The sequence below is a fragment of the Thamnophis elegans genome, chromosome 8 (assembly GCF_009769535.1).
Source record: "Thamnophis elegans isolate rThaEle1 chromosome 8, rThaEle1.pri, whole genome shotgun sequence".
NCBI classification, from domain to species: Eukaryota; Metazoa; Chordata; class Lepidosauria; order Squamata; family Colubridae; genus Thamnophis; species Thamnophis elegans.
In genome coordinates, this window is record NC_045548.1 from 77828367 (window position 1) to 77852803 (window position 24437).

Consider the following 24437-nt stretch of genomic DNA (forward strand, 5'->3'; position numbering starts at 1 on the left):
CCCCTTACATTTTACAGGATGGCCTCGTGGGCTGAATCCAACCACATTGTGGGCCGGATCCGGCTCGCGAACCTTGTGTTTGACACTCCTGGTCTAGACTCTTAAAACCTTAAGTGATGGAGCACCCACAATTTCTAAAGGCAAGCTGTTCCTCTGGTTAATTGTCCTCACTGTTAGGAAATTTCTCCTTAATTCCAGGTTGCTTCTTTCCTTGATTTGTTTCAGTGGTGGGATTCAGCCAGTTTGGACTGGTTCAGGCAAACCAGCCCACTCACCAGCTGCAGCTCGATGCTGTCCTATTCAGCCACGTTTTTAGGCCGCACACATGAGCAAAGCACATGTGTGGAAGGTGCTCACGAAGTGCTTCTGGTGCTTTGGAGAATAATTTGACTCCCCCCCCTCTTTGTGGCAGCCCCACAAATGCCAGAAGACTCCTATCATATCACCCCTAAGTCTTCTTTCCTTTAGGCTAGCCACGCCCAAATCCTGCAGCGGTTGTTCATAGGTTGATGAGATCCCACAATGAAAGCTTTCACACCAGTGGTGGGTTGCAAAAATTGTTGGAACCTACTCTGTGGGTGTGGCTTCCTTTGTGGGAGAGGCTTGCCACCCATGTGACTGGATGGGAGTGGCTTGCTGCCCATGTGACTGGATGGGAGTGGTTTGTCACCCATGTAACTGGATATGAAATTATGAATTAGTACTTAGGTCGGTCCAAGTAGCTATTCAGAAGTCAGTGGTTAGAAGCAATCGTAAAGCAAGATATGGAATTAAAACCAGAAATATTTTGTTGGCTATTTGAAAGGGATTATAATATATATTTAATTTTACACATGTTAGCAGCTGCTGGAATTGTGTTTGCACAACAGTGGAAAAACAGAGATATGTAAATGAATAAATATTACAATGTGCAGGAATAAATAAAGTGACAATTAAAATCAAGAAGGTTTTGAATACTTTTTCACGTGGGATTGGTTTTAGCAATTGCCAACTAATGGAAACAGAAATTAGAAATCCAAAAATATGAAAGAAAACACCAATTATGTAAGGAAAGGTCCCTAAAATGTATAAGGAAATATTACTAGATCATTATTAACGCATAGATAACTGCAGGACATTACACACCCACCAGTGGTGGTTTCAAAAATATTTGGAACCCCTTCTGTAGGTGTGACCTGCTTTCCGGGTCCACTGGTGGAACCTCTTCTAACCGGTTCGGTAGATTTGACGAACCGGTTCTACCGAATAGGTGCGAACTGGTAGGAACCCACCTCTGTTTCACACCCACCCAGTGGCCTCCAAGCAAGGATTGTTCCCTTGTGTGTTTGTTTCTTTGCAGGATCCATGATTGCTGCTGACAGCGAATTCAGCGGCAGTTGCAATTCTGGCAGCCGACTGGCGCGTCGGACCTGCTGGCTTTGTTGGTCTCCTTGCTAACAAAAGTGGAGATTTCTTTCTCCGTCCAATACTATTTTCGCACAGCAGCGGTGCAGGCTTAAAAAGCCCACCAGCCAGCATTGATTTCACCAATCCACAGAAGCAAACAGCAGGTGAGATCATTGTAAAGGAGGACACGCTGGGTAGTTTTCTAAAATCACATTTCTCTGCCCGAGGCACACTTGTTTAGGCTTAGAAGTCACGCTAAACCGCGAAACCCTGGCTTACAAGCTGCAATGGTGAGGTTGGACCCACATTCCTGTGAGAAAGAACGAAACGGATGATGCGTTAGGATTGGGGTGTTGTTGAAATCTCAGCCATGCAAACGGATATAAGTGTGTCTGCTTACTTACAGATAAGTTCAGAGGTGGGCTGTTGGGGGTTTGCACGGGATCAGGTAACCCTCTAGGTAGGATTCTGTTCAGTTCAGTGAAGCCCGAAATGCCACCCCTGGCTGGCCACGCCCACCATACCTCTCCGCCCCACCCCTCCTGCCCTGCCCCTCCCTGGAGTCTCCGTACAGCTCAGTCATCATGGTGTGTAAGTGCAGGGCGCATCTGGAGGCTCAGGGAGGGAGGGGGAAACGGGCCTACTGGAAGTTTTGGAATGCTGGAAATGGTCCTGTTTCCAGCAAAATTTGCCCAGGCAAAGCAGTTTTTGCCCTCCCAAAGGCTCACGAAAAGCCTCTGGAACCTGGGGAGGGTGAAAAATACTCCCCCTGCCATGGTGCAGGAGGCCCACTAGGCCATGCCCACCATGGCCACGCCCATCCAGCAATGAGGCAGTAAGCCCATTGCTGTAATTTTTGAAGCCTACCCCGGATAAGTTCCACATTAGAAACTGCTTTGCTATCTTTCACACGTGTAATATGACCTACAAATAGATACTCTAGTGAAAAGAAGGACTAGGGGTGACATGATAGCTGTGTTTCAATATTGGAAGGGTTGCCAACCAATTTTCCAAAGCACCAGGACAAGAAGCAATGGATGGAAACTAATCAAGGAGAGAAGCAACCTGAAATTAAGAAGAAATTTCCTGACAGTGAGATCAATTGACCGGTGGAACAGCTTGCCACCAGAAGTTGTGAATGCTCCGTCAATAGAGGATTTTAAGAAGAGACTGGACAGCCATTTGTCTGAAATGGTACGGGGGTCTCCTGCTCGAGCAGGGGGTTGGACTAGAAGACCTCCAAGGTCCCTTCCAACTCTGTTATTCTGTATGTCTTGTCTAACAAAGAGATGGGAGGGAGGACATGATAATCATTCTTGCAGTACGCCCATCCTGAGCCATGGTGGCGCAATGGTTAGAGTGCAGTACTGCAGGCTACTTCTGCTGCCTGCCAGCTGCCTGCAGTTCAGCAGTTCGATCCCGACAGGGCTCAAGGTTGACTCGGCCTTCCATCTTTCTGCGGTGGGTGAAATGGGGACCCAGATTGTTGAGGGCAAGAGGATGACTCTGTAAACTGCTTAGAGGGGGCTGTAAAAAGCACCGTGAAGCGGTATAGAAGTTGAAGTGCTATTGCTAAATAGGCAGGTAGAATATAGAAGACACCTGGGAGAATGTAACTGGTAAAACTGGGACACCCAGAAGGTGAACATAGGGCCACCCACTTTTCTTTCTGGAACCGTCCAGATAGATAGATGGATGGATAGATGGATAAATGAGTAGGAGGATAGATCTTCCCTCTCTCTTCTCTCTCTCTCTTCGTTCTCCCCCTATTTCTTTTCTCCCTCTCCCCCTTTCTCTTCTCTCTTTTCTTTCTCCTTCTCTCCCATCTCTCTTCTCTCCCTCTCTCTTTCTTCCCTCTCTTCTTTCTCTTCCCCATCTCTTCTCTCCCCTCTCTCCCTCTCTTCTCTCCCTCTCCCCTTTCTCTTCTCTCTTTTCTTTCTCCTCCTCTCCCATCTCTCTTCTCTCCCTCTCTCTTTCTTCCCTCTCTTCTTTCTCTTCCCCATCTCTTCTCTCCCCACCCTCTCCCTCTCTTCTGTCCCTCTCCCCTTTCTCTTCTCTCTTTTCTTTCTCCTTCCTCTCTCTCTTTGTCCTTTCTCCTCCCTCTCTCCCTCCTCTCTTCTCTCCACCTTCTCTTTCTTCTTTTTCTTCTTTCTCCTCCCTCTCTTCTCTCCCTCCTCCCTCTCTCTTCTCTCTCTCCTTTCTCCCCTCTCTCTTCTCTCTCTTCTTTCTCCTCCCTCTCTTCTCTCCCTCCTCCCTCTCTCTTCTCTCTCTCCTTTCTCCCCTCTCTCTTCTCTCTCTTCTTTCTCCTCCCCCTCTCCTCTCCCTACCTCTCTCCCTTTCTCCTTTCTCCTCTCTCTCCTCTCCCTCTGACCACCTCCCTCTCCCCCGCTCTCTCTCCAAAGCAAAGGGATGCATTCGTATCTTTGGGGGGTAACTGAATGCAGGTTACTAAGTTATCCCATTCAGATGCAAAAACTGTTGACTAGCCAGCCTCCCCTTTGCTAAGCAAGCCTGTTTAGCCAAGTCTTGGGAACCTGGAAGAGGGGGGACAGTCCCTTCTGATTAGGCCGCCTACCTTCACCCAGACCTCCCAGGTCTTGCAGAGAGGAGGCCGGCTAGTCAAATGTGTTTGCATCTCAATGGGGTAACCTAGTAACCTGCATTTGGTTCCCATGGAGACAAGCGCTCCAGCGGTGGTGCGGTGCGGATTGACACTGAAGATTCTTGTGCAGGGAAGCCTCCGCTCCATCACAGAAGCCAGCAACACATCCATGCAGAAAACACACTCGCTCCCCCCTTCCTCCTGCACACCGCCGCCCCCCCCCAAGAGAATATTGAAGAGGATCCAGAGAGAGACAGAAGTTCCTTTGGTCTTGGGTTGGCATCTATCACGGAGGCACAAGGAGGAGAAGGTGGAAGGGGCAAAGGGAGGAGGCTGACGGTGTGAAATTGGCCAGGATGCTGGGGTGGTGAGCATTGCGCTGTCTGTTTGTCCCATGGTGCCCCAAGAGCCCAGGAGCAATTAGTGCCAAGGAGACCTTTCCAACAGCTGAAGGAGGGTTGGCCACTGGCCACAGCTTCCAAGAAGTCCTCTTGCGTTTCCAAGACCGGAGGAACAAGCGATGTGCTGTTGAAGGTGAGCTGGCGTCTCCTCTTACCTGCTGAGTCATCCCAGGCAGTGTGAATTAGCCTACGCCAGGGGGAGTGGGTGGCGAGAGGTTGGCATTTGAGCTCCGAAAGCTGGGGGCCCGTGGGCGTTGTTGGCCCTCCATCCTCCTCCGAGGCGTAAAAGGCCAGGCTTCCTCAGTGGTGTGTCATCACCAAGATGATACAACCAAACCAGAGAGTCAGGGAGATGGAGGCTAATAGAATATGAGAGTTGGAAGGAACATTGGAGGTCTTCTAGTCCACCTCTGGCTCAGGACGCACAGACCCTAGACCAGGGATGGCAAACCTTTTTTGGCTGCCATGCCAAAAGCAGGTGGAGCACCGGGGGGGTGCACTGGTGTGCCACACCCATAATGCTGTGTGCATGCCTCCTCCAGTGCGCACGCATGTGTGTAATCAGCAACACCATCCACTTTTGCCACATTTTCTTTTGCCTTCCCCAGACTCCAGAGGCTTTATATGAAGCCGAGGTGGCACAGTGGTTAGGGTGCAGTACTGCAGGCCATTTCAGCTGACTGCTATCTGCAGTTCGGCTGTTCAAATCTCACCGGCTCAGGGTTGACTCAGCCTTCCATCCTTCCGAGGTGGGTAAAATGAGGACCCGGATTGTTGTTGGGGGCAATATGCTGACTCTGTAAACCGCTTAGAGAGGGCTGAAAGCCCTATGAAGCGGTATATAAGTCTAACTGCTATTGCTATTGCTAATCGGGGGAAGGCTAAAACAGCCTCCCCCACTGGATGCCTCAGGAGCTTCACTGAAGCCTCCGGAGGACAAAAAATGGACCTGAAATGGAACCCGGAAGTTTGGGAATGGTGGCTTCTGGTTTGTCCATAGGGCCAATTTTCGACCTCCGGAGCCTTCTGGGGCCTTCTGGAGGATTCCCTGAAGGCTCCAGAGAGCTAAAAACAGCCCTAAGAGCAAACTGGAAGTCCGTTCCTGAATTTCTGGTTTGCCCGAAGGGCCGGTTTTTTCGCCCTTTGGAGGCTTCAGGGAAATCTCTGGAGGGCGAAAAACGGCCTCAAAAGAAGACCGAAGTCAGCAGGCCAGCGCATGCATGGATTGAAAACAAGCAATCTGTGCCTGGAGTCACCCATGAGATAATCCCAACATTGCAGGTTTTGGTTGTAGCTAATTGACTATCATTTATCCTTAGCATTGTGTCTAAATACTATTCTATTCTATTCTATTCTATTCTATTTATTAAATTTATAGGCTGCCCAATCCCGAAGGACTCCGGGTCCAGAACACACACTACAGCTTCTGGGTCAACTCTGAAGTGACCCAGAAGCTGTTTTTGGATACTCTATCTAATTTCCTTTTTAACTTTTGTAATATGTGGGTTTTTTTAATGTTGTATGCGGCCCTGAGTCCTTTCAGAGAAGGGCGGCATATAAATCCAATAAACAAACAAACAAACAAATAAACCCTGGCTGAAGCCATCTTGTGCTGTAGAGGTGGGTTCCTACCGGTTCGCACCTGTTCGGTAGAACCGGTTCGTCAAATCTACCGAACCGGTTAGAAGAGGTTCCACCAGTGGACCAGGAAAGCAGGCCACACCTACAGAAGAGATTCCAAAAAATTTTGAAACCCACCACTGGTCCTTGGATGTGATTATTCTACACAATTATGCTCCTATTTATAAAACTCAGTGCCTCTGTGAAAGGTAAGGATGACTACTGCGTTTGTGGTGCAATCAGAACATTGCGTGTGTTGAAGTTGTTTTAACGCAAACCAAAGATGCCTTTTAAAAAACAAGTTTGCATCCTATTCTTATGCATGCCAGGGCTGTGTGGGAGGTAATTTAAGGTGGTTCTGACAAGTGTCGTCGGCATCTTCATATCCGGTCACATGGGCAGCAAGCCACTCCCACAAAGGAGGCCACACCCACAGAGTAGGTTCAAACAATTTTTGAAACCCACCACTGTTGTGCTGCCTCATGATTGCCACAAGGCTTGAGAGGGGGGAGGGAGGGGGGAGTAGATAGCCTGGCTAACAGTCGAAACAAAACGTTTTCCTGTGAGAACCAAGGTCAGCATAACAGGTGACATTCATTCAATATTGTGGGCAGGAGAAACAAAGACTGGAAACAACCAATGAGAAGCCGAGCTGCATTGTTTTAAACAATTATTACACAATGTTTTATTGTAGAAATCTACAAACACAAATGCTTCCTCACAATGAACCGATTTCGCTACAATGCTTTTACATGTGGGGAACGTTTTTTTTTTCCTTCTTCTTCTAATGTTAATTGGCTGACACAGCCTCATAAGATTCACCACCAATGTGATAAAGTAGAAGAAACGTCATACAACGGCAACAAGGTTCAAGTGATTTGAGTCCCCAAGAAAGCAAATGTTTCCAAGCCCCCAAAAACCACAGCTCACAATGCAGTGGTGGGCCGCCTTCTTCATGGCTTTCTTTGAACAGTTCAACACAAATGAAACAGATCAAAAGCCAAAAAGGCAGATCTGATGGATTAATATTACACAACGGGTACAATGGTCTGCTTGGTTTGGTAGATCTTTCTCAGGTTCTCCTTCCATAGAATAAGAGGACCAGCTCTCTTAGTGAGAGATTATGATCCATAAAGAGGAGCTGAAGCTTCAATTCATTAGAAGCCATCCATGATCCATGGATTCCCTTCATCAGCTTCTCTGATAACCCCAGAAGCATCGTTACACAGTTGCTTGTGAAGCTAAAGAAGCAAGAGGTCTTGAAGACACCATGTAGACATGGTTAGACCCTCTGAAAGTCTACCCTTGGCCCTTCTGTGATGACTAACATGAAACAGGCTATTTTTAATGCAACAATCATCATTTATTCAAAGGCCAACACTGCACTCTGAAAGGTTCAAGTAACCATGGCACCGAATTTGATGACGTGATCAAATTTGGCACATGGACATACATTCGTGGAAAGTAGTCACTCCTACCCAAGGGTAGGAGACCCCGTGCTGAATATGATGATGAACATAGTAATAAACCATAATAATCTATACCTATCTCCAATCCAACCTGTTTGACAGGTGGTGTGTGAAGCAAATCTTCTTTGAACATCAAAAAAATGTTTTGATAAATGTCCATTGTATGCAATGGTGTGTACATTTAACACTTCTTAGTAGGCTCAAGAAATGGAAGAAGGAAGGAATATTGCATTCCTTACTCTGCTGGCTAGTGGAGAAAGCTGGATTGCCCCATCTGTCATACATTGTGGTCAAGCTCCTAATTTTAGAGCCTAACATTGTTTAACCAAACACCTTTGACTCCAATTTTTTGTTTTGTTATTTTAAACATTTCTCACCCAGTTGTTTTTTGTTTTTTTTTGACAACATCTTCATGGGCCACCTAAGAGACAGGAAAATGAAGAGTGGCCCTTTAGAAAGGATGTTCTCTCAGTTCTAGATACTTTGGAGCTCCGGTTGAAGTCCTCCATCAAAGTCCTCCACAATTGTTCCCTCCCTAACCCTCAGTCACAACTTTCCCATGGTCATAACTTGGGATGAGGCCATCTGAATAGTGGAGGAATGTCCCTTCTGTATCTGTTAAATGTCCCCTTGCTGGCCTTTGCTTCTTGTACAGCTTCTTTCTCATATCTTCTCTGCTTTCATGGTAGCCACCCATCTTGAGATGTTGACGCTGCTACTTCAGTTCCTCAGAGAACGCCTCTTCTGCATGCAAAAGTTGAAGCCGTTGAAGAGTTCAGGAGCTGTGTCACCAACCACGGAAGAAAACAACTCCCTATGACAAAAAGAAAGAAAGTGAAGGTTAAGTGACAAAATAATAGAAAGGGAAGAAAAGCAAGTACTAAAGCTTTGGGGAATTGTGGTAATGGGTTTCCTCATGATTGGTGTCTATCCCAGCTAGCATGATCAATGGCAAGAGGTTGGAGAACCTCCAACTCAAATTGGAGAGTTAAGGACAGGGGTGGGATTCAACTGGTTCGGACTGGTTGAAGTGAACCAGATGCTAATTTTACATCTGGTTCATTGAACTGGTAATTGCAAAGACTGGCTGGCCCCGCCCATCTCCCCCTTTCCTCTCTGAGGAGTCTCCATGTGGCCCCTTTTTGGATGCCAGGTAAGTGCAGAACCCGTGCAAAGGTTCTGGGAGGATGAAAAATGTTTCCCCCACCACCACCGAAGTTCCAGAAATCTGGAAATGGACCAGTTTCTAGCCTCCAGAGGGTCTCTGGGGCCCAGGGAAGGGCATTTTTGCCCTCCTGGAGGCTCAAGGAAAAACTCTATAGCCTGGGGAGGGTGAAAACACTCCCCCTACTCCTGCAAGAGGCTGAGAAGGCCCACCATGGCCACATCCACCCAACAACCAGGCAGAGAAACGGTTGCTGAAATTTTTGAATTCCACCCCTGGTTAGGAGGGTACAATATTTCCTATCATTTCCTTGTGAGGCAGGGAACGCTCTGGAGAAGAGAGGTTGGTAGGACCTCTTTGAAGTAGGGCCTATCTAAGGTAGGATGTTCTTGATTCTTGCCTCTTTAGGGAAGCCCCAAAGATTTTTAGATTTAGATTTTAGATTTTATTTAGCATTTATAGGCCGCCCTTTTCCCTGAGGGGACTCAGGGCGGCTTACAATAATAAGGGAAGGGGAGTGAAGACAAAATATAGAAAAAAAAAATGTGAAATAACTAAAAAGTACTAAAACACAACATTCACTCAGCATTCGGGAGGGGCAGAAGAGTTTATCCCCAGGCCTGACGGGCTAGCCAGATCTTAAGGGCTGTACGGAAGGCCTGGACTGTGGTCAGGGTACGAATCTCCACGGGGAGATTGTTCCATAGCGTCGGAGCAGCAACTGAGAAGGCTCTCCTCTGGGTAGTCGCCAGTTGGCACTGACTGGCGGATGGAATACGGAGGAGGCCCGCTCTATGCGATCTGATGGGACGCAGGGAGATTATTGGCAGAAGGCGGTCTCTCAAATAGTCAGATCCACTACCATGGAGCGCTTTATGGGTGGTAAGTAAGACCTTGAATTGCACCCGGAGATCTACAGGCAGCCAGCGCAGCTCGCGGAGGATAGGTGTTATGTGGGCGAACCGAGGTGCGCCCACAATCACTCGCGCGGCCGCGTTCTGTACTAGCTGAAGTCTCCGGGTGCTCTTCAAGGGCAGCCCCATGTAGAGCACGTTGCAGTATTCCAGCTTAGAGATCACAAGGGCTCGAGTGACCGTCGTGAGAGCCTCCCGATTCAGGTAGGGCCGCAACTGGCGCACCAGGCAAACCTGGGCAAATGTCCCCCTGGTCACAGCCGATAGATGGTGATCAAAACTCAGCTGTGGGTCCAGGAGGACTCCCAAGTTGCGGACCCTATCTGAGGGGTATAAGTTTTGTCCCCCCAGCCTGATTGATGGTACGGTGGTCAAATTATTGGGAGGAAAACACAACAGCCACTCGGTCTTGTCTGGGTTGAGCACCAGTTTGTTTGCTCTCATCCAGTCTTTAACAGCTTCCAGACCCTGGTTCATCACGTCCACCGCTTCATTGAGTTGGCACGGGGCGGACAGATACAATTGAGTATCGTCCGCATATTGGTGATACTTTATCCCGTGCCTTCGGATGATCTCGCCCAGCGGTTTCATGTATATGTTAAATAGGAGGGGGGACAAGACCAACCCCTGTGGCACCCCATATGTTAGGGGCCTCGGGGACGATCTCTGCCCACCCACCAACACCGACTGCGACCTGTCCGAGAGGTAGGAGGAGAACCACTGCAAGACAGTGCCGCCCACTCCCACCTCCCGCAGTCGTCGCAGAAGGATACCATGGTCGATGGTATCGAAAGCCGCTGAGAGGTCAAGGAGAACCAGGATGGAAGCATGGCCTCCATCCCTAGCTCTCCAGAGATCATCAGTCAATGCGACCAAAGCGGTTTCTGTGCTGTAACCGGGTCGGAAGCCGGACTGGAAGGGGTCAAGATAATTTGCTTCCTCCAAGGTACGCTGAAGCTGGAGGGCCACCACTTTCTCAACAACCTTCCCCACATAGGGAAGGTTGGAGACTGGACGGTAGTTATTTAAAACAGCTGGATCCAAAGACGGTTTCTTCAGAAGGGGTCTCACCACCGCTGCCTTAAGCTCGGTGGGAAAGTGCCCCTCCCGAAGAGATGCCACAACAACCGCTTGGATCCAGCCTCGTGTCACCTCACTGCTGTTGGCAACCAGCCAGGAGGGACACGGGTCCAGTACACAAGTGGAGGTACTCACAGCTCGCATAGCCTTGTCCACATCCCCAGAGGCAACTTCCTGAAACTCAACCCAGAGATGGTTTGCCAAGTCTTTCCCCTGTGTCTCAGCTGGCTCTGCAAGAGTGGAGTCCAGGTCCGCTCGAAACCGGGCAACTTTGTCCGCCAAGAACTGAACATACTCCTCAGCCTTGCCCTGTAAGGGGTCCTCCGTCTCCCTCCTATTTAGGAGGGAGCGGGTTATCCTAAACAGGGCGGCTGGGCGGGACTCGGCGGACGCTACCAAGGAGGCAATGTGTGTTCTTTTTGCCGATCTTAAAGCGCGAGTATACTCCTTGGTGCATGCTGTTACAAGTGCCCGGTTCAATTCGGACCTGTCTGATCTCCACAGGTGCTCTAGGCGTCTCCTCCGGCGCTTTATCTCCCGGAGCTCCTCGGTAAACCAAGGGGGCCTCCGGGGGCCGCTGACCCGGAGGGGCCGTAGTGGCGCAATCCGGTTTAGAGACCCCGCACCCCTTTCCCAAAGTGTGCGTTGACATTGGGAATCTAAGCTTCTCCTTCCCAGTTCAAAAGGAGGTCTATGTATATAAGTAGCAGGAGAGTTCAGAACTTCTACCTGGGAGGTTGTTCCAAAGGCGCTTCTCCGAGAGGCAACTGGGCTTTCTGGTTTTGCTTTGAAGACATTGCACTTCTCCTCCAAGAAGCTTCTTCAGCTCTGACTGGATGGTGGGGAATGTTCGGTGGAAGAGCCCAAGAAGCTTCTTGGAGGAGATGTGAAATGTCTTCAAAGTAAAAGCAAAACAGGAAGCCCAGTTGCCTCTTGAAAAAAGCACCATTGACCTGGATGACTGAGAATCTCCATAGACCAGAGGTCTTCAAACTTGGCAATTTCTAGACTTGTTGACTTCAACTCTCAGAATTCAACTCTCAGAATTCAACTCTCAGAATTCAACTCTCAGAATTCAACTCTCAGAATTCAACTCTCAGAATTCAACTCTCAGAATTCAACTCTCAGAATTCAACTCTCAGAATTCAACTCTCAGAATTCAACTCTCAGAATTCAACTCTCAGAATTCAACTCTCAGAATTCAACTCTCAGAATTCAACTCTCAGAATTCTGGAAGTTGAACTCCACAAGTCTTAATGTTGCCAAGTTTGGGGACCCCTGCCGTAGACGTATCTGGAGGTTAGCTAAGGACAGGACGAGGAATTTCTCCATCTGGCAGAGAACACAAATTTACCTTCTCCTTCTTCGGATGTTCATCCTAGAAGAGCAGCAGGTGCTTGGAGAAGATGATGTCCATCCAGATCTGTTGCTTGCTGGGCATTTCCCCGATCAGTTTCTCCATCTCCATCTCTGCTCCACATGTGATTCAGGAAGTGCTGAGCTCACAGCCAGTTTTGTATGAGTCACTGCAACAGAAGCATAGCAGGAAGTGTGAGCTAAAGTTGCTTCAAAAGATCATCTCTCATTATTAGATATTGCTTCCTTCCTTCCCTGATAAGTTCCAATTGGATTGTTTCATCTACACAAAAGCCCCCTCTGCCAGTTTGCCCCTCAGAGATAAAGAAATGCTTTTGCCCAGCGGTTGGGAAAGTGATTTCTTTCCATAGGGGCCAATTGCTAATTCCTCTTCTTTTTAGAAGAGTCTGAAAATATCATTTTGACCATCCCTTCCATTCTGAAAAGATTTTGGACTGTGGACAGGAGCAAGGTGAGGAATGGATTCATATCAGAAATCAAACTCCCCAATTTTTTTGCCACACCAGAAAAGCATAACCTGATAGGTCTCCTGGTATTTATGCTAGGTCCCAACCCAGTGGTGGGATTCAATTTTCTTTACTACTAGTTCTGTGGGAGTGACTTGGTGGGTGCGGCATGGCTTGGTGGGCATGGCAGGGGAAGGACACTGCAAAATCTCCATTCCCTCCCCACTCCAGGGAAAGGATACTGTAAAATCTCCATTCCCTCCCCACTCCAGGGAAAGGATACTGTAAAATCTCCATTCCCTCCCCACTACAGGGGAAGGATACTGCAAAATCTCCATTCCCTCCCCACTACAGGGGAAGGATACTGCAAAACCCCCATTTCCTCCTGATCAACTGGGACTCAGGATGCAGAGAACAGATGGGGCGGGGCCAATCAGAAGTGGTATTTACCGGTTCTCTGGACTATTCAACATTCCCGTTACCGTTTCTCGAGAACTGGTCAGAACCTGCTGAATACCACCTCTGTCCCAACCCCATTGTGCCGTAACATGAGGGCCTGCTAGAGCGCACAGATCTTGAAGCCATGTTCATTTCATGTGTGTTGTGAAACCAGCCTAAACTAGCCAGAGCTGTCACCCTCTACCACCACATCTTTAAACTTGGTAAAGACAAGAAGTCAAGAGGTTGTTACTTACCTCTAGCCTACGAGAAGGAGCCACATCTCCCCGTGGTTCCCAGCAAGATTTTTCACAGCTGCTCTTCGTCTCATCCTTTGCATGCCAAGTTGTGTCTTTCGGCCAACTGCCTGTGATAGGAAGTTTAGTTTCACTTCTCCTTTGCTTTTCTTTCTTCAACAGCATCAAATTTCTCAAAGTTGCCGGTTTTCTTCCTAGTTTGGTTCTTATTTACGTCATCAAATGAGGCTCGGCTAAAAAAGCTTCAGTTCAAACTTACACCTTGGTGTAAGGTGATCTCCACTATTGAAATATGCAGTACATTTTTTTTTCAACTAGCAAAAGCTAGTACAACTTTAGTAGACATTCTTGGAGATGGGTTAAATTCTAAATTCAAGCTGTGTCCGTGCCACATTTTTTCTTTCTTTCTTGTAGCCTATGCATCCCTCCAACTTTCTTTCTTTATCTAAACCCCCTTAGATGTTTCTTAAGAATCTCTCTCTCTTCACTAGAACTCTGCTTATCGCCCTCATGAATGCAACAAGAAATTCAACAGCAAGGACCCTTCCCATCTCAACACCTTGGATTTAGAGAAGGAACAGGTGGTAAGAGTGTCTACTAATGGCTTTTCGGGAGCTGAAAGACCTTGAAAATCAGGTCAGAGAGAATCCAGAGACCCATCGGAGAATCAAGGCAGAGGCCAAAAACAACGGAGCTTCAAGTGTTGGTTGGAATTTTCTGCCAGGACACCTGAAACTTGCTTTCCAACGTGTTTTGACGCTCAGTTGTCGAGGAAGTTATGAAAATGGAAACTTCCTAGAAAGCAGGTAATTCCATTGGCTAATGCAGAGATAAACAGAAGTCATCTCTCAACAGCTACCTGCAAGGATGAGAGAATGTCTGGAAGGAGAAGCTTGTGGAAGGACGGAACTAATGCTAGAAGGAAGGACCTTCTGTTGAGGGTGTCTATTTAAATCCCTAGGGAATCACCACCCGAGGTGATGCAGTCACCCCTGCCACAAAAGAAGGATTTCCTACCTCGGTAACACAGTTCGATCCTTGCCACCCTCAAACTCAGCTACTGATGATCCAGCTTGAAGAGCACACCAGATGATTCAAGCTCGCTATGTTCTCCACATGGGAGACCAGAAGAAAAAGCCAGCCATCACCAACCAGCTTCTGAGCTGAGATCCCAGAAATCATCAGTGTAGCACAAGGCACCCACTGAATGGAAACAAACCTGCTGAGGAAGCTGAGATTCCCCACCTGTGTTTCTAGTGCCTTGATATCTGGCCTCAGATCACTGTGACTGGTGGGGCAGAAACATCTGCATGAGTTGCGTCGCTAGCAACGGGGCTAGCCATAGAAGAAGGAGGCAGACTCTCCACCGATCCTCCTAGCTGGAGTTTGGGGGACCTCTGGGGACTGGGCTCCTCAGAATTATCTAGGCTGCCCTCAACTTCCTTGCCCCGTTGGATCAGCTGCTCTAAGGTTTTGGGGTAGGGGTGGCTGAGGAAACGCTTGAGTTTGGGCTGGAGGGTCCCTACGACATACTGGATGACGTCCTCTTCCTCAGCATCTATGTAGAGGGTCTGGTACAAGTCCCGCTTGCGCCAAAGGAACTGGTCAAGGGGCTCCCCGTCCTTCTGGGGGAGATCCAGCTCCTGTTTGATGGCATCCCTGGTCAAGGTGCCCTCGCTGTATTGAAGGAACTCTTTCTTAAACTCCAGCCAGTTCTTGACCGAGTCCTGCTTGTATTCCCACCACTTTTTAGCAGGGCCATTCATGTGGTTCTGGATCTGGGAGAGCCAATAGTCCTCCGTCCCGCCCACCTGCTTCAGATAATCCTCCAGATGAGTCAGGAATTCCCTGGGATCCTCAAAGATCTGGGTCTCCACCGGAGAGCTTGGGGCATCATCTGAAACAGTGATCCACTGATAGGAGTCATGGGGCTGGGGCACACTAGGGTCTTCCCCAATAGGAGGAGAGGTCAGGGCGTACATCTGACTCATGTCTAAGGCATAATCATAAATCTCCTCTTTGCTGGGTTGGATTTCCGGGGTCCCTACTCCCACCGAGACCATTTGCCTGCCCTGGTCCCCATGGGAGTACTTTCCCCCACCAGATTCCAACCGGTCTGCCCATTTCTCCAAGCGGAAAAAGACTTCCTTCCAGACATTAATCTCCCTCTTGACCCACCTCTCCAGGTGAGCAATGGTCTCCTGGCATCTAGCCAGGCAAGACTTGATGGACTTTTTCCACCTCTGGTTCTCCGCGGCTGAAGGAACGTGGTCTTCTAGATTGTTCTCCAGTTTCCCCACCGATTTCTGTAGGCTTTTCAGCTCCCTCTCCACTTGCTTGGACACCTCGGTCAAGAGGTGTCGGTGGGTTCTCCTCACGTGGTCTAACATGTCAGCCCTGCACTTCCCTATCTGAAGGATGACATTGGGCTTGTTGTTGGCCATCCCACGATGACCCTGGTAGGAATGGAGATTCCCATGGTTGACGTTTTCCACCTGCAACATCTCTGCCTCTGCTGCTATACACTTCCCACCCCAACAATTCTTTTCCAAACCAAACTCTGCTCCGAAACTGACTTGCCTCCTTCTCCCCTAAAGCACGAAACACAACTGGATCAGAGATTTCCCCAGACCAAAAAAAGAAAGAAGCACGTGGCTGTCCAACTCCACTTGACGTTGAAGCAAAAGTCCACGAAGCAGACCAGGAAAGTTCTTTGCAGCCTCTACTTCTTCCTCCTCCTCCTCGCCTTCAAAGGCTTTAATTCCCAAGCAGATCCGTCCGGTTCCCCTTTGACGGATGGAAGGCCACCTCCCTGCTGCTGGGGTACCTTCTCCTTGGCTTCCAGAACCCTCCTGAGAACTTAAGGGAGAGCTTCGTTGTCTTCCTCCGGGAGTTTGAAAACAGAAAGAGCTCTTTGGTTCCTCTCTCTCTCTCTGCTCTGCTCTGCTATGCCGCTCTCTTCGCCGGAGACCCATATTTATACTGCACACAGCTCAGTACGTGGGTGTAGCCAGGCCTATTTGCTCATCAGCAATGGTTCTCTGATTGGATGAGAAAGGGATTCAGGGGAAAACACAGCTTCTGGCAAATTTCTCGGCTTCCCCCTCCCGCTCTCCTTTGCCACCCCCTCGTGCACACCTCCAGACTTGAGGCGAGAAGCGCTTTGAAAGGTTTCGGAGACAGTTGGAGAGTTGGATGAGTAATGCCTTTACCTTTTCTTTTCTATTTTTTTTCCACCCTCTCTCTCTCCCCGGCATCTCCCTTCTCTCCCCCTTCCCTCCCTCCCACACCCCCAGCTCAAGAGCAAAGAAAAGGGCTAATCCATCCCTTAGTCAGCAAGGTCCTTATGAAATCGCTGTTTTGACAAAGTAGGGGGGGGAATTAAGCCGATGAGTGTCACGCTCCAGTGGCCACAGCGTAGGATGGCTACCCAACCTCCCTCCCCTCCACCTCCAGATCTGATGCATTCCTCTGCACAATTCATTGCCAAGTCCTTTCCCCTTGGGTGACTCTCCAGACCTGAGTCATGAGATCAGAAGAAGCTTCTCCAGGTCAGAGGTGGGCATTTCAGCTCCAGCATCTTCTCTACGGGATGAGGAACAGGTGTCTGAGGAGGGGGTGACAGGGGTCTTCTTGGACTATGGGGTCAGAAAGGGTCACAAACCCTTCATATGGATTACAGGGGGGGACTTCCTGGACCACAGAGATCAGAAAGAGTCCCACCCTCCCAATGGATGAGAAAGGATGTCTTCCTGGACCACGGGAGTCAGAAAGGGTCACACCCTTCATATGGATGAGAGAGGGGGGCTTCCTGGACCACGGGAGTCAGAGAGGATCAGACCTTTCCCAGGGATGAGACGGGGGGCTTCCTGGACCACCGAGGTCAGAAAGAGTCCCACCCTCCCCATGGATGAGAAAGGAGGTCTTCCTGGACCACGGGAGTCAGAAAGGGTCACACACCCTTCATATGGATGAGAGAGGGGGGCTTCCTGGACCACTGGAGTCAGAAAGGATCACATCTTTCCCAGGGATGAGCAGGGGGGGGGGCTTCCTGGACCACAGAGGCTCGAAAGAGTCCCACCCTTCCCATGGATGAGAAAGGAGGACTTCCTTGACCACGGGAGTCAGAAAGGGTCACACACCCTTCATATGGATGAGAGAGGGGGATTCCTGGACCACTGGAGTCAGAGAGGATCACACCTTTCCCAGGGATGAGAGGGGGGGCTTCCTGGACCACCGAGGTCAGAAAGAGTCCCACCCTCCCCATGGATGAGAAAGGAGGTCTTCCTGGACCACGGGAGTCAGAAAGGGTCACACACCCTTCATATGGATGAGAGAGGGGGGCTTCCTGGACCACTGGAGTCAGAAAGGATCACACCTTTCCCAGGGATGAGACGGGGGGCTTCCTGGACCACAGAGGCTCGAAAGAGTCCCACCCTTCCCATGGATGAGAAAGGAGGACTTCCTGGACCACGGGAGTCAGAAAGGGTCCCAACCCCCTTCTCACCTGGGGTCCCCAACCCCTCAACCCTGCCCATCGCCGTGGTTTCCTGGCGCCAAGCCCTTGAATGGGTCCCTTCTCTATTCCACGTTCCGCCTACCCAACCTCGCAGCTGAAGCTCGCTCACACTTCTTCCTGGGTGCTCGTTATGGAAGGAGGAAGCGGTCCATAAAAGGAAAACCGGGAAGGGGATTTTACGTAACCAGGCAGCTCAAAAGGTTTCCCCTTTTTTGTTTCTAGAAAGGCAGCGAAAGAGTTTCCCCTCCGGAACGCCAAAGCTGTCATCCCTGATGGAGACCTGGCATGACAAGAGGCTGGTGACACATCGTGTTCGCTGCTTCTCAGGGAGGGAGGAAAGGTTGGAGGGTTATGTAACGGGGGGGATGAGATGCCAAGATACCTTCCACCCAAGGCTTGATTGGCAGGTTTTTATCAGGGCTGAAGTCCTCCTGATTTAAATCAGCCGAGGGAGCTGAGTTGGGGCATCTGGTCTCTTGGAAGCTCCTCTTGAGGGGGGGTGGGTGGGTGGCGTCTTCTGTTTTCTCCCTGGGGGGGAAATGAAATAGAATCAAACAATATAGGTTCTACAGCAGGCAAGGCTGGGAGACAAGGACTTAACTGCTGGAAAATACACCAGGAGCAGAGATGCGCTGTGACAATATCTATTGTTCACATGGCTGTTCGGGGATTGTCTCTTCAAGGAATCACGGTTGAACAGCTTGTCCTTGCAGATTAAACTCCGACCTCTGACCTTGCTGAACGTGTCCTACATATATTGTGACACTTGCAGCAGGGTCTCTGTGGGAGGTGTGGAGGGATGAGCATGTAATGCAAACACTTAAATATCGAGTCTTGAGTGCTCTCTTGACTTGGGAGGTTTTCTTGCAGACGTTTCCTTACCCAGGTAGGTAACATCATCAGGGCTTGAAGGGAGTGAGAATCAGTCCTGCTACCCTTGACAGGGTGAGTCGCTTGTCCATAAACAAAGAGCAAACCCTGCTACCTTCTACCACTGATGGTGTTCCCTAGTTGGGTAATGAAACGTCTGCAAAAATGCAACTAAGCTCAGGGAGCACTAAGGATCCCACAGTCCCCTTTCTCGCCCTCCCCCTCCCTCTTCCCCCTCCTCCTCCTCCTCCTCTCCACTCCTTTGTAGCACTGAGAATGTTACCTAGTTGGGTAAAGAAATGTCAGCAAGAATGCAATCAAGCTCAGAAGGCATGAAGAGCCCCACAGTCCTCGTCTTCCTCCTCCTCCTCCTCCTCCAGAAACCCCATTCCCTTCTAACACTGAGAATGTTACCTAGTTGGTTAAAGAAATGTCAGCAAGAATGCAATCAAGCTGAGAAAGCATGAAGGGCCCCACAGTCGTCATCTTCTTCCTCCTCCTCCTCTCAAGAAACCTCACTCCATTTCTAGCCCTGATGATGTTGCTTAGCTGGGTACTGAAATGTCTGCAAGAAAACTTCCCAAACCAAGAGAGTGTCGTATATATATATATATATATATATATATATATATATGTATGTATGTATGTATGTATGTATGTATGTATGTATGTATGTATGTATGTATGTATATTGCATTGTATGTGTGTGTGTGTGTGTGTGTATGTGTGTGTATGTGTGTGTATGTATATGTATATGTATATGTATATGTATATGTATATGTATATGTATATGTATATGTAGGAGCAGAGATGCACTATTAGGATATGATCAGCAAGGTCAGAGGTCAGAGTTTAATTTGCAAGGACAAACTGTTCAACCTTGATTCCTTGAAGAGACAATCCCAGAACAGCCATGTGAAAAATAGATATTGTCACAGCGCATCTCTGCTCCTGGTGTCTTTTCACACGCAGCTTCCAGCACACATAACCCTCCAACCTTTTCTCCCTCCCTGAGAGGCAGAGAATGTGATGCGTCACCAGCCTCTTGTCATGCCAGGTCTCCCTCCTCCTCCTCCTCTTCCTCCCTCCTCCTCCTCCTCTTCTTCTTCCTCCTCCTCCCCCTCCCCTTCTCCCCTTCTTTTCCTCTCCTTCTCCTCTTCCACCCCTTCTCTTCCTCCTCCTCTTCCACCTCCTCTTCCTCCTCCTCCCTCCCCTCCTCTCCCTCCTCCCCCCTCTTCTTCCTCCTCCTCCCCCTCCTTTTCCTCCCCTTCTCCTTTTCCACCCACTTCCTCTTCCTCCTTTGCCTCTTCTTTCTCCTCTCCCTTTTCCTGCCCCCTCTCCACTTCCGCACCCCTCCTCTTCCTCCTCTTCCTCCTTCCCCGCCTCTTCCTCCTCCTCTTTTCGGGAAACCCCACTCCCTTCTCCCATTGACGATGTAACCTAGCTGGGTAATGAAACACCTGCAAGGAAGCCGCCAAACTCAGAGAGTTCAATCCTGAACTGCAAAATATTCTCTTTTTTTTCCACCCCTGCCTCCAAGGTCCTTTCCAACACTGTTAGTCTCTCCTTCCTTGTGTCCGGTTTCCGAAAGATGCCTAATTATGAGCACCCTATGGAACGATCTCCCCGTGGAGATTCGTACCCTCACCACCCTCCAGACCTTCCGCACAGCCCTCAGAATCTGGCTATCCCGTCAGGCCTGGGGCTAAGACTGTAACCCGCCCAAACGGTATGAATGTTGTGTTTTTTTTTAATTATGTATTGTCTTATATGTTAAAAGTTTGTCTCCCCCTCCCCTTTGGGTTGTGAGCCGCCCTGAGTCCCCCCAGGGAAAAGGGCGGCATACAAATAAACTTCTACAATCTACAATCTACCTAATCTTCTAACTAGCTTATTGCTACCTCCTATTGTGATGGTTTACCTGTTGCCTATATTGCTGCCTGGTATTTTCTAAGAGGGAGGGGAGAAAAATGAAGTGAGGTTTCCTTTGGGGTACCCTGGCTGATGGAGATGCCATGACAACCGTTCGCCGGCTGTGCTAATAAAAGGAAGAGGAGCAAACAGCATCAGATACAGGAGGAGAACTGGAAGCTGGGGGGGGGGGGAGATGACTGAGGAGGAGGAGGGAGACACTGAAAACAACAGCCCTAAGGCACTTTCAGCGCCATTGTCATCTCGAAGGGACACTCAGCGAATTGTTGTAAGTTGAGGATTAATGGTGCTTACTGAGGATAAGAGGGAGGAAGGCAGGTAGAAGCAGGAAATTGGGTTATGGGAACTAGGATGTTGAAAAGTAAGCCCCCGTGCGTTGTACGAGAAATAATTGGTTTGTTGGCATTATTTTTACAAATAATTCAAGGCAGGGAATATCTCCAACATGCCACCTCCTCCTCCTCCTCCTCCTCCCCCCTCCTCCTCCTCCACTTTTCTGTACTGCAGCAACCTGTGAGGTGGGTTGAGTTGAGAAAGAGACAGGCTTGCCCAAAGTCACCTAGCTGGCTTTTGTGGCTAAAGTGGAACTAAAACTCACAGTCTCCTGGCGACTGGCCCAAGGTCACTCTGATCGCTTTCATGGCTAAAAGGGGACTGGAACTCACCCTCTCCCGGTGATTGGTCCAAGGTAACCCAGTTGACTTTCATGCCCAAGATGGGACTCGAACTCACCCTCTCCCGGTGATTGGCCCAAGGTAACCCAGTTGACTTTCATGCCCAAGATGGGACTAGAACTCACCCTCTCCCGGTGATTGGCCCAAGGTAACCCAGTTGACTTTCATGCCCAAGATGGGACTAGAACTCACCCTCTCCCGGTGATTGGCCCAAGGTCACCCAGTTGACTTTCATGCCCAAGATGGGACTAGAACGCACCTTCTCCCAGTGATTGGTCCAAAGATCACTTTCAAGCCTAAAACGGGACTAGAACTCGCCGTCTGTCTGAGAGAGAGTGAACATTCTGCCTCCAGAAATTATGAATCCTCCAACCCTGGAGGTTTTGAAGAAGAGATGGGACAACGATTTGTCTGAAATGGTATTGGGTTTCCTGCCTCAGCAGGGGGCTGGACTAGAAGACCTCCAAGGTCCCTCCCAACTCTGTTCCTTTGCTAGCTGTTGTCTTAGTGCAACTACATTCTCATTTCCGCCCCAAAATGCACCAGAAGAAGATTAGGAAAATAATCCTGCAGGATGATTCATCTAATCCAGGTGAAACAATTGCCGGAAGGCAGGTTTTAAAGAAATACTAGTTTAACTTTTCACCAACCCTGGCAGTCTGGAGGACCATATTTGCTGTAAACACAAAGAAAATACAGAGTGTTTTTTTTTTTAATGCTGTATGTCAGTGTTTTGTTTGCAATGTCTTCTCTCCCATCCACGTTTGACACGTTTTCTGCATCCAGCATCCAACACCAACTCAACTGAAGCCGCAATGCTTCCCTCCACGCCACATGAGGGCCCGTGTTTAAAGGGAAGGGGGGTGGGAGTGGAGGGGAGGGGTCTACAGGCAGCCACATGATGCTAAAATCTGTTGGCAAAGTGGTTCGGTTTATTTTTCATTAATTTTTACTAGTAGGAAGTTTGGGGCATTTTTTCACTCCTCAAAAAAAAAAAAAACAAGGGGAAGGGCAATGGGAACAGGAAGTTTTTGGAAATTGAAACTATCTCTATTTCCCCTTCTCTCTTCCTTTTTTTTACTCCCTCCCTCCCTGCTCTTCTTCCTTACTCCTCCCTCTCTCCTTTCTTCCTTGCTTCCTTCATCCCTTCTCTTCTTCCTTACCCCTCCCTTCTCCCTTCCTCCCCTCCCTCCTCCCTCCCTTTCTTCCTTACCCAGCCTTCCTTCCTTCCCTCCCTCCCTCCTTCCTTGCTTCCTTCCTTGCTTCCTTCCTCCCACCCTCCCTCCCCTTCTTCCTTCCTCCCTCCTTCTCCCTTCACTCCCTTCTTCCTTCCCTCCCTCCCCTTCTTCCTTCCTCCCTCCTCCTCCCTTCACTCCCTCTCTCCCTTCTTCGTTCCCTCCCTGCCCCCCTCCTTCCTTCCTTCCTTCCTTCCATCCTTCCTTCCTCCTTTCTTGCTACCTTTGTCTCCCCCTCCCTTTCCTCCCCCCTTTCCCTCTCTCCCTTTATTCCTCCCCTCCCTCCTTCTTTTAAAAATGAATGATGAACAGATCCAAGGCTCTCCTGCTCTTGTGATGTCATCACCAGATGTTTAATGCAACCCAAGGAGTTCCGAAATGTGGGAAAATAGGTTGAAAGAAGCCTTGGAAGTCTTCTGATCCAACCCCCTGCTCAAGGAGGAGGCCCTATACAATTCCAGAGAAATGACTGTCCAATCTCTTTGTGAAAACTTCCATTGATGGAGCATCCACAACTTCTGGAGGCAAGCAGTTCCACTGGTCAATTGATCTCACTGTTAGGAAAATTATCTGTAGTTCTAAGTTGGATGTTTAGGTTTAGGTTTATTCGATTTATATGCCGCCCTTCTCCCAAGGACTCAGGGCGGCGTACAACATTAAAAGAAACACATATTACAAAAGTTAAAAAGAAATTAAATAGGATAACCCAAACTCAATTAAAATTGACAATGACATTTTTTTTTTAAAGAATTCGAATTAAAATTAACCGTGATCAATAATTTGTTTTGTTTTGTTCAGGCCAGGCTGGCTTGCTGGAAAAGCCAACCTTTTAGGGCGCGTCGGAAGGACCGGAGGTCGGGGATTATGCGAAGCTCCGGGGGCAGCTCATTCCAGAGGGAAGGGGCTCCCACAGAGAAGGCTCTCCCCCTGGGGGTCGCTAGCCGACACTGTCTGGCCGACAGCACCCTGAGGAGGCCGACTCTGTGGGATCGCACTGGACGGTGGGAGGCTACCGGTGGCAGTAGGTGGTCTCGCAGGTACCCTGGGCCTAAGCCATGGAGCGCTTTAAAGGTCATAATTAGTACCTTGAATCGCACCCGGAAGGCAACTGGCAACCAGTGTAGGCCGCCTAAAAGGGGTGTAACATGGGAGTACGTGGGTGCCCCCATGATAACCCACGCAGCCGCATTCTGGACCAGTCGAACCTTCCGGGTGCTCTTCAAGGGCAGCCCCATGTAGAGAGCGTTACAGTAGTCCAGGCGAGAAAGGACGAGGGCATGAGTGACTGTGCACAGAGCATCCTGATCCAGAAAGGGATCTTTCCACCTGTTGCTTCATTGGAGAATCGGACCACCCCTTCTTCTCTAGGCTAAAACACATAAAGACTGGGTACAGAAATTGGGTATATCTAGCCTAGTGAAAGAGAAGGGCGCAGTGGCTCAGTGGCTAAGACGCTGAGCTTGTCAATCAGAAAGGTTGGCTGTTCGGCGGTTCAAATCCCCAGCGCATAATGGAGTGAGCTCCTGTTACTTGTCCCAGCTTCTGCCAACCTAGCAGTTCGAAAGCACGTAAAAATGCAAGTAGAAGAATAGGAACCATCTTTCGTGGGAAGGGAACAGTGCTTCGTCCACCTTTGGCATTTAGTCATGCTAGCCACATGATCACAGAAACGTCTTCGGACAGCGCTGGCTCTTCAGCTTTGAAACGGAGTTGAGCACCACCCCCTAGAGTCGGGAACGACTAGCACATATGTGCGAGTCATTTCACATAGTGAAAAGAAGAGCTAGGGGGAGACATGAAAGCAGTCTTCCAATATCTCAGGGGCTGCCACAAAGAAGAGGGAGTCAAGCTATTCTCCAAAGCACCTGAGGGCAGAACAAGAAGCAATGGGTGGAAACTAATCAAGGAGAGAAGCAACTTAGAACTAAGGAGAAATTTCCTGACAGTGAGAACAATTAATCAGTGGAACAACTTGCCTCCAGAAGTTTTGGATGCTGGATCACTGGAGGTTTTGAAGAAGAGGTTGGCCAACCATTTATCTGAAATGGCATA

General features: G+C 49.1%; 1 protein-coding gene across 1 annotated transcript; it reads right to left on the reverse strand.

The window, feature by feature from the left end:
* Positions 1-14429: 14429 nt before the first annotated feature.
* Positions 14430-15659, reverse strand: ARC (activity regulated cytoskeleton associated protein). Its single transcript, XM_032222334.1, has one exon. The coding sequence runs from the start codon at positions 15657-15659 to the stop codon at positions 14430-14432; it is 1230 nt and encodes a 409-aa protein (XP_032078225.1).
* Between the last annotated feature and the right edge of the window lie 8778 nt (positions 15660-24437).

What these genes read in the sequence shown, in the direction of transcription:
- ARC (XM_032222334.1), bottom strand. Translation starts at nt 15,659, where the DNA reads ATGTTGCAGGTGGAAAACGTCAACCATGGGAATCTCCATTCCTACCAG.